General features: G+C 35.0%; 1 protein-coding gene across 5 annotated transcripts in view; it reads left to right on the top strand.

Annotated features, from left to right (window-relative positions):
* LOC106880530 (uncharacterized) overlaps nucleotides 1-15,240 on the top strand; it is a 167,516-nt gene extending 152,276 nt beyond the window's left edge. For 4 of the 5 annotated variants that reach the window (XM_089342485.1, XM_089342486.1, XM_089342483.1 and 1 more), the window contains 3 exons: nucleotides 1,249-1,430; nucleotides 6,543-6,644; nucleotides 9,869-15,240. In XM_089342485.1, the coding sequence (XP_089198611.1) occupies nucleotides 1,249-1,430; nucleotides 6,543-6,644; nucleotides 9,869-10,026 (442 nt within the window). In that variant the 3' untranslated portion in view covers nucleotides 10,027-15,240. The remainder of the gene's footprint in view (nucleotides 1-1,248; nucleotides 1,431-6,542; nucleotides 6,645-9,868) is intronic. The other variant, XM_089342484.1, reaches the window with a different exon arrangement.
* Nucleotides 15,241-15,633: the final 393 nt, after the last annotated feature.

The raw sequence follows: 15,633 nt of genomic DNA, 5'->3' as shown, positions 1-15,633 counted from the left end.
AAATCTGAACCAATATCATGTCTCTAATACACTCTGTTATGTTAGGAATTTCTATTTATAAACTTTGTGCAAACTTACTTTTGTTTTACACACATTGTAGTGATGTCATTGTGCACACATTGTGATGACAGTGTACACATTGTGATGACATTGTACACATATTGTGATGATACTGTACATATATTGTGATGAAATTGTACATGAGGGCCTCATTGTACACAAATTTTGATGACCTCATGTTGCACACACAATGATGTCATCCTTTATTCAAGTCAAAATTTTGCTGTTCTACAAAGTATTTTTTTCTTCTACTTATTGCATTTAAATGTTCTTTCTAATTATTTCTCAGCGAAGACGCCCTTACACATATACACTTCTTAACACACTACATACTTACTATACTACGGTGATGTGGGACACACTGTCCATTAAACTTATATACAAGTAATGTGTGTGTCCACATAGTTGCTGCACATACATATATAGGCAAATTTATACATCATGACAGCCCTCTATCCAATTGCCTTATAATACAGATGACTATGTAATATAGTTACCAGAGGCATGTAACGTAAGCTGCTGAATGTGTGTAACGCAAGCAGCAAAATGTGTGTATGATGTAAGCAGCAGAATGTGTGTGTAACGTAAGCAGCAGGACGTGTGTGTAACGCAAGCAGCAGGACGTGTGTGTAACGCAAGCAGCAGGACGTGTGTGTAACACAAGCAGCAAAATGTGTGTATGGTGTAAGCAGCAGAATGTGTGTGTAACGTAAGCAGCAGGATGTGTGTGTAACGCAAGCAGCAGGACGTGTGTGTAACGCAAGCAGCAGGACGTGTGTGTAACGCAAGCAGCAGAATGTGTGTGTGTGTGTAATGTAAACAGGAGGATGTGTGTAATGTAAGCTGGATGTGCATATCGCAATCTGCCAAATGTGTATAATGCAAGCTGCTGGACATGCATGTGACACAAGCTGCCGGATGTGTGTGTGACGCAAGCTGCCGGATATGCATGTGACACAAGCTGCCGGATGTGTGTGTGACGCAAGCTGCCGGATATGCATGTGACACAAGCTGCCGGATGTGTGTGTGACGCAAGCTGCCGGATGTGTGTAATATAGCTGCCAGATGTAAGTAGGAACCCTGTCCACATAGTCATTGCTACACTCTAATTTTAGAGTTGCTTCATAGCTTGATTGACACCACCATTATTGTTACTGTGTTGCTTTTTCTCTCCTCTCTCTCTCTCAGTAGTGGAAGTCATGATCAAACACCATGTAGATATCCTGCTAGCAATCCTATCTCTTGCTCCTACAATATTGCAACAGCCATTGATCCCACCTACAAGCGAAGGCAACACGAAATTCACGCTGCCGATGAAACAGAACCCAAAATCTCTCTAATGTTGTCTCGTTCACTACCTTTACATGCAGGTGAGTACCACTGCTAGTTTACCTGTGGGCAGGTGGGTGGATTTAACCTACAAAAAAAATAAATAATCCACCGCTTCATCCTTTTGCAACTGATTCTTTTAGCCAAACCACATCTGTCGATCAGACACTTCCCGTATCTGATTGTCACTGCATTCAATTAGCTTTTTTTTTCTAGTTTATTTTTCTGCTTACAAATGACCAGTTATAATTGATCTGTGACGTATAATGAGTTTCCAAATTAGGGTTCGCAGTATCAAACAAATCTTTCAATATACACCTTTTATAACCTTTTTATGTATCCTCTCTGGTGATGGTCACTCTGAAAACTCTGGACCCTCTACAATTATATAGTATATCATCTATCTACATATATTATATCTATATTCATATAGTATATCAACTTGTTTCACATAGTTTATCATCTGGCTTGTCAAAAGCACATATACTAACATTGGTGGTATCAAAAAATCTTTCAAACACATCTTATAACCTAGTTTTTGTATTGATTCTCTTTGGTGATGGTCATTCTGAAAGCTTTGCACCTTCTACATTCACATCGTATGTAATCTAGCTTCACATATATCTCTATTCATATAGTATATCAGCTTACTTCTCATAGAATATCTAATTCTCATAATATATCCTCTTGCTTTACATAGTATATCTATATTGATTTTAACTTTTGGCACAAGACCAGCAATTGGGGGGTGGGATAAGTCGATTACATTGAGCTCAACTGATATTTATTTTATCAACCCCAAGAAGGTGAAAGGTAAAGTCGACCTTTGTGGAATTCGAATTCAGAACATGAAGATGGAAGATCCAGGGGGTGCACTGAAGAAAAGTGGGGGTGATAAAGGGGTGGCCAAAAGAGGGTGATGGGTGTAAAAACAAAATAATGGTTGAGTTCTATTTGTGAAATACAGTTGTTTTGAATTTGAAGCAGGAAGTGGTCTGTGTTTGTGGTGGTGAGTGGGTGTTAGGAATGTGATCTGGATGCCAAGGGGACGGCTACCCCAAAAACGTTTGGGAACCATAACTCTAGATCATAATAGACCACCATCATAATCTATGTCATGACAGACCACCATCATAATCTATGTTATAACAGCCATCATCATAGTCTATATCATAATAGATCGCCATCATTTTCTAGATCATAGCTGACTACCATAATCCATAACAACCACCATTAATTTTTATCATAATAGACCTCTATCATAGTCTATACAGACTCCCATCATAGTCTATATCATAGCAGACTCCCATCATAGACTATATCGTAGCAGACTCTCATCATAACATATATAACAGACCACCCTCATCTAATTAATACAGACCATCATTGTCTATATCTTAAGACTTCCATCCTACTCTGAATTCATCTGTCTCTACCATATAAATAGTCCATCACCATGTTCCATAAGGTTGTGGAGATGATAAACAAAACCTTCAACTCACCAATTTAAGGTACCACTGACTCTGATCCCATCTATTTGTATATTAACTAATCATTTCTTGTTCCGATATAAAGCCTGCAAAAATCCATGCCCAGACATTGGGCCATTTTTTGTCATCCTGACCTGTTTTGCATAACCACACCTCCTCCGACTTTGTTTCTTTACAGCAGTGGTTCTCAACCAGGTTCCATGCAACAAAACAGTAAATTGGGGATCTACAAAAGTATTTTAAGGGCTCCTGAAAAAAATTTGCTTTAGATGTATGTATTGATTTGTATTGCAAGAGACACGCTAGGCTCCTTTCTCTAATTTTACATAATTCAAGGGACACGAGTTAATGTGTGAAAAACAAAATAGGAATTTTGAGAGAAGTTTCTATAAAACTAGATTTTAAACATTGAATGACTGCAGGAGCCCAGTAGAATAAAATAGTAATCAAAGGAGTTCATAGATGAAAAATGGTTGAGAATAACCAATATTGGATGTTAAGTGGTGGTAAGGGACAACCTCTCCCCCATAAATCCTAAAAGTTCCACTTTTTTCAATTTTTTTAAAAATTAGAGTTTATAATATGAACCGTTTGAATTTTTCGCTTAAATTCCAGCAATGGAGCACCCTTGGGTGCATCATCATTCCATTAAATGTGTTCAGGGGTAGGAAAATATTAAAGAACATCAATGTGTGTCAGAGTGACAAAGAAACAAGGAAGGTATCAGGTGGTTGTGAGATGTGCTAAAAGCAACAGCTAAATCGCCCTTAAATCACAAACTTTTTTTTTTTTTTTTTTTCATAATCATATGAATTCCTGTGTGTAGAGCACAAATTTCCAAAACTTTGCTGAATATTCCAAAAACTAAAAAAATTATGAGGGGTTATATGGAGTGCTTAAACCAGAATTCAGCTCATGCATTTATATGAATGTTTAAGTTTTTGTACAAAATACATAATAATCGTAATATTTAAAGGAAGTTTTTTTTTTTTTAAAGTTATTAACTATTTAGGAAACAGAATGTTACAAACCTTTGGGGAAGAAGTCTTTGTATAGTGTTTTGTGTGTAAATGCTTTCGTTGAACGACGACAGTGTTTACACACAAAGTATACATTATACAAAAATTTATTCCTCAAAGGTTTGTGATATTCTACTCTCTAATTAGGTTTTTTTTAATAGTGAATAATTAACTGCAGTAGTAGACACTTTCCATGTAGTGAGACTGAACCTGGAACCATGTGGTTGGGAATCAAACTACTTACCACACAGCCACGCTTGTTGAAAATTTTAATAAAAAATATTTTGTTTTTCAGAAAGTTAGTCATTTGGGGCACACACACCAGTAGTTACTGCCTAAATTTCTTTCGGTGTAGCTGTTAACTTCCTCTGTGTTTAACAATATCACTCAAGATTGCGTCGGTCAGCTCAGCCCTGAAATGCACATCGCAAAAAAAGGTTTTGAAGGTAGTGAACAACCCTCTAAGGAAGAAAACTCTCCTATTTTTGTAGTGATTGATTTCCTTACAGGACTGAGCTTTTTAATAAATAAAAATAACCTTTTCTTCAACAGCAATGGTTCTCAACCAGGCTCCATATAAGATTTTGTTAAAATCTATGTGCAATAAATTGCTCATACTTCTACAAGGCACAAAATATCTTTATTTTTTTATACAATTCTTAATATTTAATTATAAAAGTATAATAGAATTTTTAAAAACCTCAGATATCTACGAGGGTCCCTCCATCCGATTGAAATTGGTATCAAAAGCTCCATAGGTGAAAAAAATGGTTGAGAATCATGTAAGGGAGGAAACTCTAGTATTTTCCCCTTTATTTCTGTCGTGTAATGATTTCATTACAGGACTGGGCTTTTCATAATAATAATCTTTTCTGCAATAGGCATGAATACCGAAATTTTTTTTTGGTGAGTTGGGGTGCGGCTGAGGGACTGGTTGATTACAATGAACCCAGTACTCAAGTGGTACTTATTTTATCAACCCCAAAAGGATGGCAGGCAACTTTGACCTCGCCAGAATTTGAACCCAGGACATAAAAATGAACGAAATTCAGCGAAGAATTTTCTCTGGTGTGCTAACGATTCTGCCAGCTCACCGCTCTAATAATAATAATAATCCTTTCTATACAGGTACAAGACCTGAAATTTGGGAAGAGGGATGACTGGATTATATTGACTCCAAAAAGATGAAAGGCAAAACTGGCCTCAGCAGAATTTGAACTCAGAACATAAAGACAGACATGGTTTCAAATTCTGACTCAGGCCCAGCAGTCTTATGGGAAGGGGCTAGTCAATTAGATCAACCCCAGTATTCAACTGGTACTTATTTAATTAACTGCAAAAGGATGAAAGGCAAAGTCAACCTTAACATCCATCTTAATGTTTGGAATTCAAATTCCACCAAAGTTGACTTTGATTATCATCCTTTTGCAGTTGATAGAATAAGTGTCAGTTAAACCCTGGGGCTGATGCAATCAATTAGCCCTTTCTCTCCCAAATTTCAGGCCTTGTGTCTGTAACAAAGGATTATTATTATTAAATTATAATAAATAATTTGTGTTGCTTCATCACAAAAGACTGTCTCTAATAGTAGTAACATCTTGGTACTGTTATCTATTTCTGCTGAGGTCAACTCTACTACCATTTATTCTTCTAGGAAGGGTTGATGATAAAGCTGATCACTTCCTTCCTACACCACACCCCATTGTAAGTGGCTTTATACCTATGGCGGGAATCATTGTTATTGGAAATCAGAAAATATTGAGATTGTTGCTACCATCATCGTGGGGGGCGGGGGAATATTGTTATTTAAGTCATAGGAACTTAGAAACTTCAAGAGATGTGAAATGATTAGTTTTTGATAGTGAAGCTTGAAGCAAATAAAGCTATAAATAAAAGCATGTAGATATTAGGTTAAAAAGCCTTCAACTATTTTCTATTTAAAGGAGATTTTAGACCAATATTTGCAAGTTGTTATTTTTAGTTTTAACAACTTAAAGCTCCACAATTAAACTTGAATTATTTCATGTTCTCTTGAAGTTTCTAAATTTTTATGACGTCAGCAACATACATTTCTTACTAGTAAAAACAAAGCTTCTGAAATGGATGAAAAAGTTTGAAGGATTACTTTGGTCCAGTGGTAGAATGAAGATGTGGGTTCAAATCCCACAGGCAGCCTTTGACTTTTTCTACCCAAAAGGTTTTTCAACCCTGCATTTACCCGCTATAATTTATAGTTTTATTTGCTTTAAGTTCAGCAGTTAAAAACAAAATATATATTCACGTGTTACAAGAATTTAAATATTTCAAGAGAATGTAAAATAATTCCTTTTATGGATCGAACTCAAAATAGGTGAAGCTATTAATAATACCATTAAAAATTTGGCTTAAAAAATCCCTTTGAATAGTAAAAGTCAAAGCTAGACTGTCATGTTTACTAAGATATGGCTTTGTGTCGCACGGGCAGCCTCCAGCTCTTTATATCCAACGGGATTTTTTTAACCTAATATTCTACATTCATAGCTTTATCTACTTCAAGTTCCACCGTTAAAAAAAATCAATTGTTGTTGTTATTATTTATCATCATTCTCTTAACCATGTGATTGCAACTAATGTTTTTCTGTTACCTTATGATTGATCCAATCAGATACAGATCTGGAGTGGGATCCTGGACTCCGAGGTAGCTTACGCCGGCCAAAAGTGGCACACTGGAAGCATATAGCAACTTTACATGGTGGAACCACTGAAGGTATTCTTCCACCACCTTCCTCCTCCTCCTCCCACCATCACTCACTCTTTCTTGCTTCATTGTCTTTTTTTTCTTGTTTGCTTTTAATCTCCTCCGCCCCTGCCGCCACTGCTGCTGCAGCTAACTCTTTCTCTTGTTTCTTTTCCATTCACCTTCAAACCAACTTCTCGCCCCCACCCCACCCCTTTCCCTCGCTTTAATTTTCGTGTTTATAGTAAAACTCTAACTTTTGCTTCTTCTACCACTGCAACTCTCTCTCTCTCTCTCTCTCTCTTCCTCCCTCTCATCTGGACATTTTAACTTTCCGTATTCACATTTTCATCCATCTGCAATTTTATACCCACCGACACACACACAGACATACACTCAATCATGCACACACACACATGTGTGTATAAATACATACAGATATATATATATATATATATATATACACACACACACGTACATGTATGTATAATGGGCTTCTTTCAGTTTCTATCTCTCAGATGCACTCAAAAGTTTTGGTTGGCCTAGGGCTATAACATAATGTGTGTGTGAATTGCCATCATCATCATCATCATCATCATCATCACACACACCACACAACCTTATTCTTTTGATTTCCAACTGCTACAGGAATATCTAAAGCTGTTTCCCCTCCTTGCCAACTTCTTATTTAGCTAATCCTATATTCTAGTGTTTACAAGGGTGGCTTTGATTCAAAACATTCATCTAAAATTGGATTACCTGTCTATTCCTGATTGTTTGTCTACCTGCCTACCCTGCAGACAAACATCTGATTCTATGTCTCTTTTACAACACCTGCTTACCTGTCATGCCAAGATGTCCACCTGTGTATCTACTCTTATATATAACACATTGCTAACAGACCATCCTTCTCCTTTTCCTCCTCCTCATCTTCCTCCTGCTTTAGTTGTGTACTTTTTTTGTTTTCCTATTTTAATTGTTTGACTCTTTTTGGTGTTGTTTGTGGGTTTATTGTACTTGTGTTGCATTGTACTCTATTTATCTGTTTATCTTGCTCTATCTCTTTCTCTCTGTCTCCTAAATATATACATGTATGTGTGTATGTGTTTCAGTTGAGTTGGTCTCTTGCTGCTCTGAATTTTGCAAGTGACTTGCCCTGAAAATCCTGTGCACTTTCAAGTGTAACTCAGGCTAGCAAGAAACTGACTCGACCCCAAAAATATTATTAATCTCACTATGTTATTGAGTACTCTGTCTTCCAACAGTCAACAATAAACGAATAATATATATATATATATATATATATGTGAAATAATGAGCATGTTGTCTATAGTGTTGAGATTTCATTTTGTCAGTGCTCAGTTTCATGTGATTGGTTTTCTTAACATTTCATATATATGTATATGTATGTATGTATGTATGTATATATGTATGTATATATATGTATGTATATATATATATATATGTGTGTGTGTATATGTGTGTGTGTGTATATATATATATATGTGTGTATATATATATATATATATATATATATATATATATATATATATATATATAAAATTAAATATTAATCTATGATTGGACAGAAGAATGACATCAAAGGGGTGTATTTTTTTTTCTCTTTGTAAATTTATATATTTAAACATTTTTTTCTCTTCCAATATTTATCTATAAATCTCAATATTTCTTAGTTGTGTGTGTGTGTGTCTCTCTCTTATATAAAGACATATATATATATATATATATCTTTCTTTCTATATCTCTTTCTATGTGTCTATGCTTTCTCTCTCTTGTTATACTTTTGTTCTAGTCTCTTCTACATTGTTTGCTTGATGTTCTAATAACTTAAACATTTTAATTAAATTTGAACTGACTTAAATTTTTAACCACTTTTTTATTCCAAGTTTTTCTGTTTTCTAATAAATTTTCTTACTTTTTATTTTCCTCTTCTAAACAATTTTCTTGTTTCAGCAAATAATAATAATAATAATAATTTTTCAAATGCCATTTTCATATATTATTGTTCAAAACTTTTCAAATGTTAAATAACTTCAAATTATGAGATGTAGTGGCTGAGATGCTGCTAAGATAAGTGACATCATACTTCTTCCTTGAATCATCTTCCAAGAGCTTCATCTTTTGATTTCTTCATAAAATCAATCTTCTACTGGTAACTGTGATTAAGGCTGGACTTAGAGAAGCACTTCACACCCCTATGGAGCAGAGGCCATTGACAACTTCTCTTCACTGTTTTCATCCGTGGGCTGTCATTTCTGCATCTCTCCTGTCAGATCTCTGCTTCCATATAGGGCATCTTCCTTTCCACCTCCCTTATGGGTCCTTGAGGCCCTGAGGGAAGATCCTCCCTCCTCTCCCAGGTTTTGTTAGGTTTGCATTGTTATTGAAGCTTCTGTTTTGTTTTGTTTTTTTTTACCTCTAAGAAGAAATGGTCCATATTCATCTGGTCTCTATCCTTTGACCTGTCCAGCATGGGAGCCCCTGCCAGGACCTTGTGGTCTGCTAGCATAACTGCCAGGGTCATTGAGGTACACAATCCTCCATGCCTCAACAAGAGCTGGACCTTGTGGTGCAAGGTTGGACTTAGGGAAACATAAAAACTTCCTTTCTACTTCACGATGTTGTTTACATGCTTATCTTTGCAGTTCTACTTCAACTTTGCAAGTATTCTTAAATGTATCTCAGAGTGGAACCAACCATTCCTAAAAGTGGTGCCATCAAAACACACCATTTTACTGAGTTCTCTGGGATTAATCGATGTTTATAGAATATTTTCTTCTTGAATAGAAATACAGATATTTTGAAATATTTAAAAATGGTGTCATAGCTGGACTATTATAATTAATGTTGCCTTAGATATTGTGTGTATACTCATAGTTCAGTGTGTATACATATACATGCATACGCAAGTTTAAAATTATGTATGTATATATGTGTTACAACTTGTATTTAGACACATGTGCAACACATAACAATCTCACACACACACAATCTCACACAGTATGTACATACTCATCCACACTGTATATACACACATGCGCAATTATACTCACCCATATACACTCGCACAGCCCATACATACATACATACACACACACATGCAGTACTAATGTGGCACAGATTTCTGAAAAGATAAAACCTTCAATTAACATGTTTTTAACAGATATTTTATTTAATATATTTTGCTCTATTCTTAATTTGATTTTTTTTTTTCTCTCATTTTCGTTCCACAGAAGAATCTGTAAATGATGATGACGATTTAAATAATGGAGTGACCAGCACTGGTCAGCAGATTCAGCCAGTGCCAGGACAACGGAGAGCTGCAACTATTGACCGAAACAAGAAACTAAAGAAGCCAACTAGTAAAAATGGAACGTGCAGACAACAATAGCCCCTGATCCCCCCCCTCCGTCCCTTGTTTTATGTATTATGTAGACAGTATGAGTTCTTGTCCATTATTTTCTCTGTATCCTATTGACAACAGCAGTCCCTGTCTCACTGGTCTTCTGTGGTCTCTACAATGCTTTCTCCAAGTGAACATGGTTTAATTTCACTTCAACACAATAACATGCCAACACCATTTGTGCAGCAGTGTGCACCAGAGCAACAGCTAACATCACCGATGCTGCATTTGCAGTCAGCTTGCTTCTGTGGCATAATTAAATGCATCACAGAAACTATAATAATAATAATAATACTTACCAGTTAACTGTACAACATTTACTCTGTCTACAATACAATGAACATGCCAACACTTGTTACTCTGTCTACAATACAATGAACATGCCAACACTTGTATATGAAGCGATGTCATTCTGAGCAACTACTGACATCACTGATGCTACATTTGCAGGCAACATGCTTTTCGTTACATAACTATAGGCATCACAGGCCCTATAATAATGTCTACCAGTTAACCATGCAGCATCACGCTTTCTACAGAGAGCTAGGTGACTATCACAGACCCTTCTGTAAACCCATTTACTAAATGAGGCTGTTGGCGCACACATTAGTATCTCCTAGATTTTTCTACCAATCACTGTATTCGAGAGCCACTTTCACAAACCTTTGTATTTACCAACTAGATTAGTGAGGGAAGACCTTTCTGTTTGCCGATTCCACGAGGGACCACTGTTACAGATCTTATTTTGTATCAGTTCAGCAAGGAACCATTCTGTCTTCTAATTTAATGAAGAGCTATTATTACAGAAATTTTGTATCTCCCAGTTTAGAATTAAGCTAAAACAGCCCCTATTTTTCAATGTGCACTGTAACATCTGACTTGTGAGTCATCCATGTGGCTCAAACATTAAATATGGCAAGATTTTAGTTTTGATAAAAACTTATTTATACTTTGTGAACCAAAATCTTCTTTACACCTGAGGCTATATATATGTGTGTGTGTGTGTATGTATTTATATATATATATATATATATATATATATATATATATATATATATATATATATCATCAGTGAAAGTGCTTACACTATTTATAGAATCATATTTATTAGACTTTAATTCAAACATATTTTTAAATGCTTATTTTAAATAGCTAATAATATTTATGTCATATAGATTAACATACAATTGTATTTTTTAAGCAAAGTTACCCCAGCTAATACAAGGAGTACTGGTGTTGGAACATACAAGACAGTCCTCACATGTTCTTTCTCTCATGAGTACTTTTTCTTTCGCTTTGTTTTAAAAATACAATAATCTTGTATATACATGAAAATATATATATATAATATATACATTGGTTGTTATTTATGTATGTATATATGTATAATATGCACGCACGCCCATATCATGTTGAAAACACTGGTTCTTATCCAGTACTGAAATTAAGTAACATCAAGCCTAGTTAGTACTAAGATGGGTGACTGCTTGGGAATCCTAGGCATTGCAAGCAAAACCTTTGGTTAATGGCAGTGCCCCAACATAGTCACAGCCACTAACTGAAACTAATAAAAGAATATACACACACACATGCTCGCAAACATGTATATATATATATATATATATATATATATATATATAACATTTCAATTTAACTTAAGATTTATTCTCCTCTCTCATCAACAGAAATCTTGTATCTAACTCCCCTCCTGTGTCCCCCCACCCAGGCCTGGTGATCACAAATTCTCTCTATTTTACTTATTCTGGTTATATTGTGTAATGACATCAATACCATCTCCCACCTTCCATCTGACTCTCGTCGGCTTCTCTGTGATAAGAACATTAGCCTTACAACAATTGCACTTTCGATATATTAATGAACCACTGTGCTTTATTTTCCTTGTGAAAGACTCCAACTCACCTCTGACCTTGCTCCACTCCACTCTTATACGCAGTTGCAACATGTTGCATTCACCAGTAAACGATACTGGATTTCAAAGACATTGACACTTGTTAAAAAAAATATTCTGCAACACGATTCCTATTTCAAACCTTCGCTTGTTCAATTAATGAGCAGACTACTCTTGTTAATTATTTTGTTGTTTTTTCTTTCCTTTTTGTGTATATTTATATAAAAAAGAAATGCATATACTTTTTGACGCATATATACACATAATTACACATGCTCTTTATGTGTGTATGTATATATATATAAATAAGAATTTACACTGATATACACACACACACACACACACACACACAAACATTCTCTCATTCTCCTCATCTCTCTTTCTCTCACACTGTCTATTTGTATGGATGTGTAAACAGCCACCAGTATTTCATCTCGCACCTTAGCAGTTATCATGACTGGAAACCAAACCTAATATTTCATTTTTACCATGAAATTTACGAATTTTATTACTTGCGTGGTAAAAACAAAGCTTTTAATGTGGATGGAGAAGTTCAAACTGGTCACTTTGGAACATTGGACAACCTTCAACTTTTTCCATCCAAGGAGGTTTTTAGCCAAATATTCTTCACACTATTATTTATAGAAGTGAGGGTGCATGGCCCAGTTGTTAGAGTATCGCACTCATAATAACAAGATTATGGTTTTGATTCCCGGACTGAGCAATGCACTGTGTTCTTGAGCAAAACAGTCCATTTTGCGTTGTTGTGCAATCACGTTCACATCTGACACACCGTTCAGGCAATGTCGGTTGGATGGGGTGAGGGAACTCGTGTACAACACAAACATTTGATCACTATAAACAAACCATCTGCACAAGTTAGATTGTTCAGCAAAAGATCGTAAGACCCTCGTCTGTTGTCTACAAACAAAAGAGTCTGCAATTTTTTATAGCTTTATCTACTTCAAGTTCCATCTATTTGTCTTAAAACAATATTTCTATATTTTTGTCTAGAAACCCAAATCCCAGAACATAGGAAAAAATAGCATTAGCATAATTTATGCCAGCTATTAAATGTAATTTATATTAAGTAAACCCCACAAACGTTTATAATTGAGTAAGTCTATCACTGAATGACAGCCAGAGGCAGGTTTTATATTAGGATGTCTTTCTGATATTTTATTATAGAGTAATTGTGATAGAGGTGTGTTTATTGTTTATAGTTTCAGCTCAGAGCTGCGGCCATGCTGATGCACCGCCGTGTGTGTGTATGATCTACATTGAAAGAAAAAAAAAAACCATGTGCTGGTTGTTGTGCAATGACTATATTTCCTTCCTTAGTTTTTGAATAGATGATTCTGCTTCATTTTACAGAAATTAAATTTTTTTTATTTATAAATAATTAAGCTACATGTAATTCTAAAGATTATAGTTAGTCTAATAGTTAATGTGGTTGCTCAGTCAAAATTGACTTGGTATATATTTAAGAATCTTCCAGTCTTCTCTGGGTGAGGTTATGTGTCAAGCTGGTTGCATGTCTGTACATACATACATACATACATACATATATATATATATATATATATATATATATATATATATATATATATATATATATATATATATATATATGTATGTATGTATGTATGTGTGTGTATACACACACACACACACACATTGACAATAAAACATGTAATAAAACCAAAAAACACAGTATTTCTATAAACATATTTCAGAAAAATATATGCACATACATATATTATTAAATGCTTTATATAAAAAAAAAATTTCTGTTCCTGACATAAACTTCCATCATCTTTATTTATTTATTATTATTATTATTATTATTATTATACACATCCAGAAGTCCATTATTTAGTTATCTTAGATTGCCTTATTTATATCAATTGTTAATATGATTTCTATATCTTGTTTGAATATTTAAAGCAATTATAGACCTGTTAGAAGTCCTTGAGTCTAAATATTGTTTGTCAGTCATCTTTTGAGAGAATTCGCTCTCTCCCACACACACACACACACACACACACACACACACACACACACACACATACTGTCCTTTATCTCACCTCTCTAATATCATATTCTATGCAAACTGTTGGAAACCTATTTTTTACAGTAAAATAAATTTTCTCATGAAAGGGGCCTTATATGAGTGGAGTTCAACTACTATAATCCAAAGATATAATACGACAATTTAAACCATAATTTTTATCTTGCAGCTGTCTTAAACTTCCTTATGTATTTTTAAGGTACAGCAAAGTAGAGATGGTGGTGGTGGTGGTGTAAAAAGTCTTACACCAAATGTATTGTGGTTATTGATTCATGTTACCTGTGATTACAGGTGGTAACTACTTAAAGGTGTGTGTATGTATGTCATCTACGACATGTCTGCAGACAAAACTTTCAGGTTTCTTTCTGTTTACCATTGAGAACAACATATAGAAATGTGTCTAACGAGGCCCAAGTTTCACCAGTTCTGTGTTGTAAAGCATCCAAACTACACACTGTCTCAATATTAGTTCTTTTTCTCTTTTTTCTCCCTCTATGTATATATTTATCTGTTTCTCTCTCTCTGCTATCTTTTCAATCACTGTACCTTGTTAATTCTCCAGTTAATGAGACAAATAGTTAATACCTATTAACTGATATTTATGTTAATTATTTCCTTATCAGGAATTTTAACACTGCCACAAATGTGGTAGTTTCTTCGGAGAATCTATTGTCATGAAGAAGAAACCTGAAAAATATCCTTAAGTGATTTCTTCTGATTTTGTTTTCCACACCTGCACCATTGTATCAGAAAACCACTGTCTCCACCATTGGGCCAAAAACCCCACCTCTACTGGACCACAAAACTATTACTATCAACATCATCACTGAACTAAAGAGGGAATCTCTTCAAGATCACTTGACCAGCCTGAAATAGCAGCCAATTGTCCCTCAAATCACACCTTTACAAGCTTAAATTAAAAAAAGAAAATGACATATTGGAAAATGTAGTTCTAGGTATACAGGGGGAAAGAAAATGGTCGTGACTAGAACACATTTGACCATAAGTCTGCTCAGTCAGAACTGACCTTGGACCAAACAACTGTAACACTGCGTCCACTTAGCATCTCCTGCAAATGTTGTTTTGTTTTTTCTTTGGGGGAGGGTACATTGAAATCTTGGAAACTGTTCAATTATTAATGTAATATTGATTCTTGTGAAGAGAATTTTCTCATATTTCTTCCAACTGAAAATAAAAACCAAATAGTTTTGCCTTAAATCAATTTCCAACTTGAAGATAAATTAATTATATGCCTGCTGTTTATCTGTCAAATGTGTTTTTATATTCGTATTGCAATGTGCTCGACTGTCTGTGTATCTGTTTGTCTATGAATTTATTTTAATTGGGGGCAAAGAACTAACCTTTTTTAGTCAAGCAAATCAACCCCGGGACTTACTCTTTGTAAGCCTAGTACTTATTCTATCAGTCTCCTTTGCCAAACCACTATGTTATGGAGACATAAACGCATTAGCATCTGTTGTCAAGCGATGGTGGGGGGACAAACACAGACACATAAACACACACATACGATGGGCTTCTTTCAGTTTCCATCTACCAATCCACTCACAAGGCTTTGGTTGGCCCGAGGCTATAGTAGAAGACACTTGCCTGAGGT

The sequence above is a fragment of the Octopus bimaculoides genome, chromosome 26 (genome assembly GCF_046866305.1).
Source record: "Octopus bimaculoides isolate indiv1 chromosome 26, ASM4686630v1, whole genome shotgun sequence".
Lineage (NCBI taxonomy): Eukaryota > Metazoa > Mollusca > Cephalopoda > Octopoda > Octopodidae > Octopus > Octopus bimaculoides.
The sequence above is the reverse complement of the archived record's forward strand: the minus strand, read 5'-3'. Positions and strand labels throughout refer to the sequence as shown.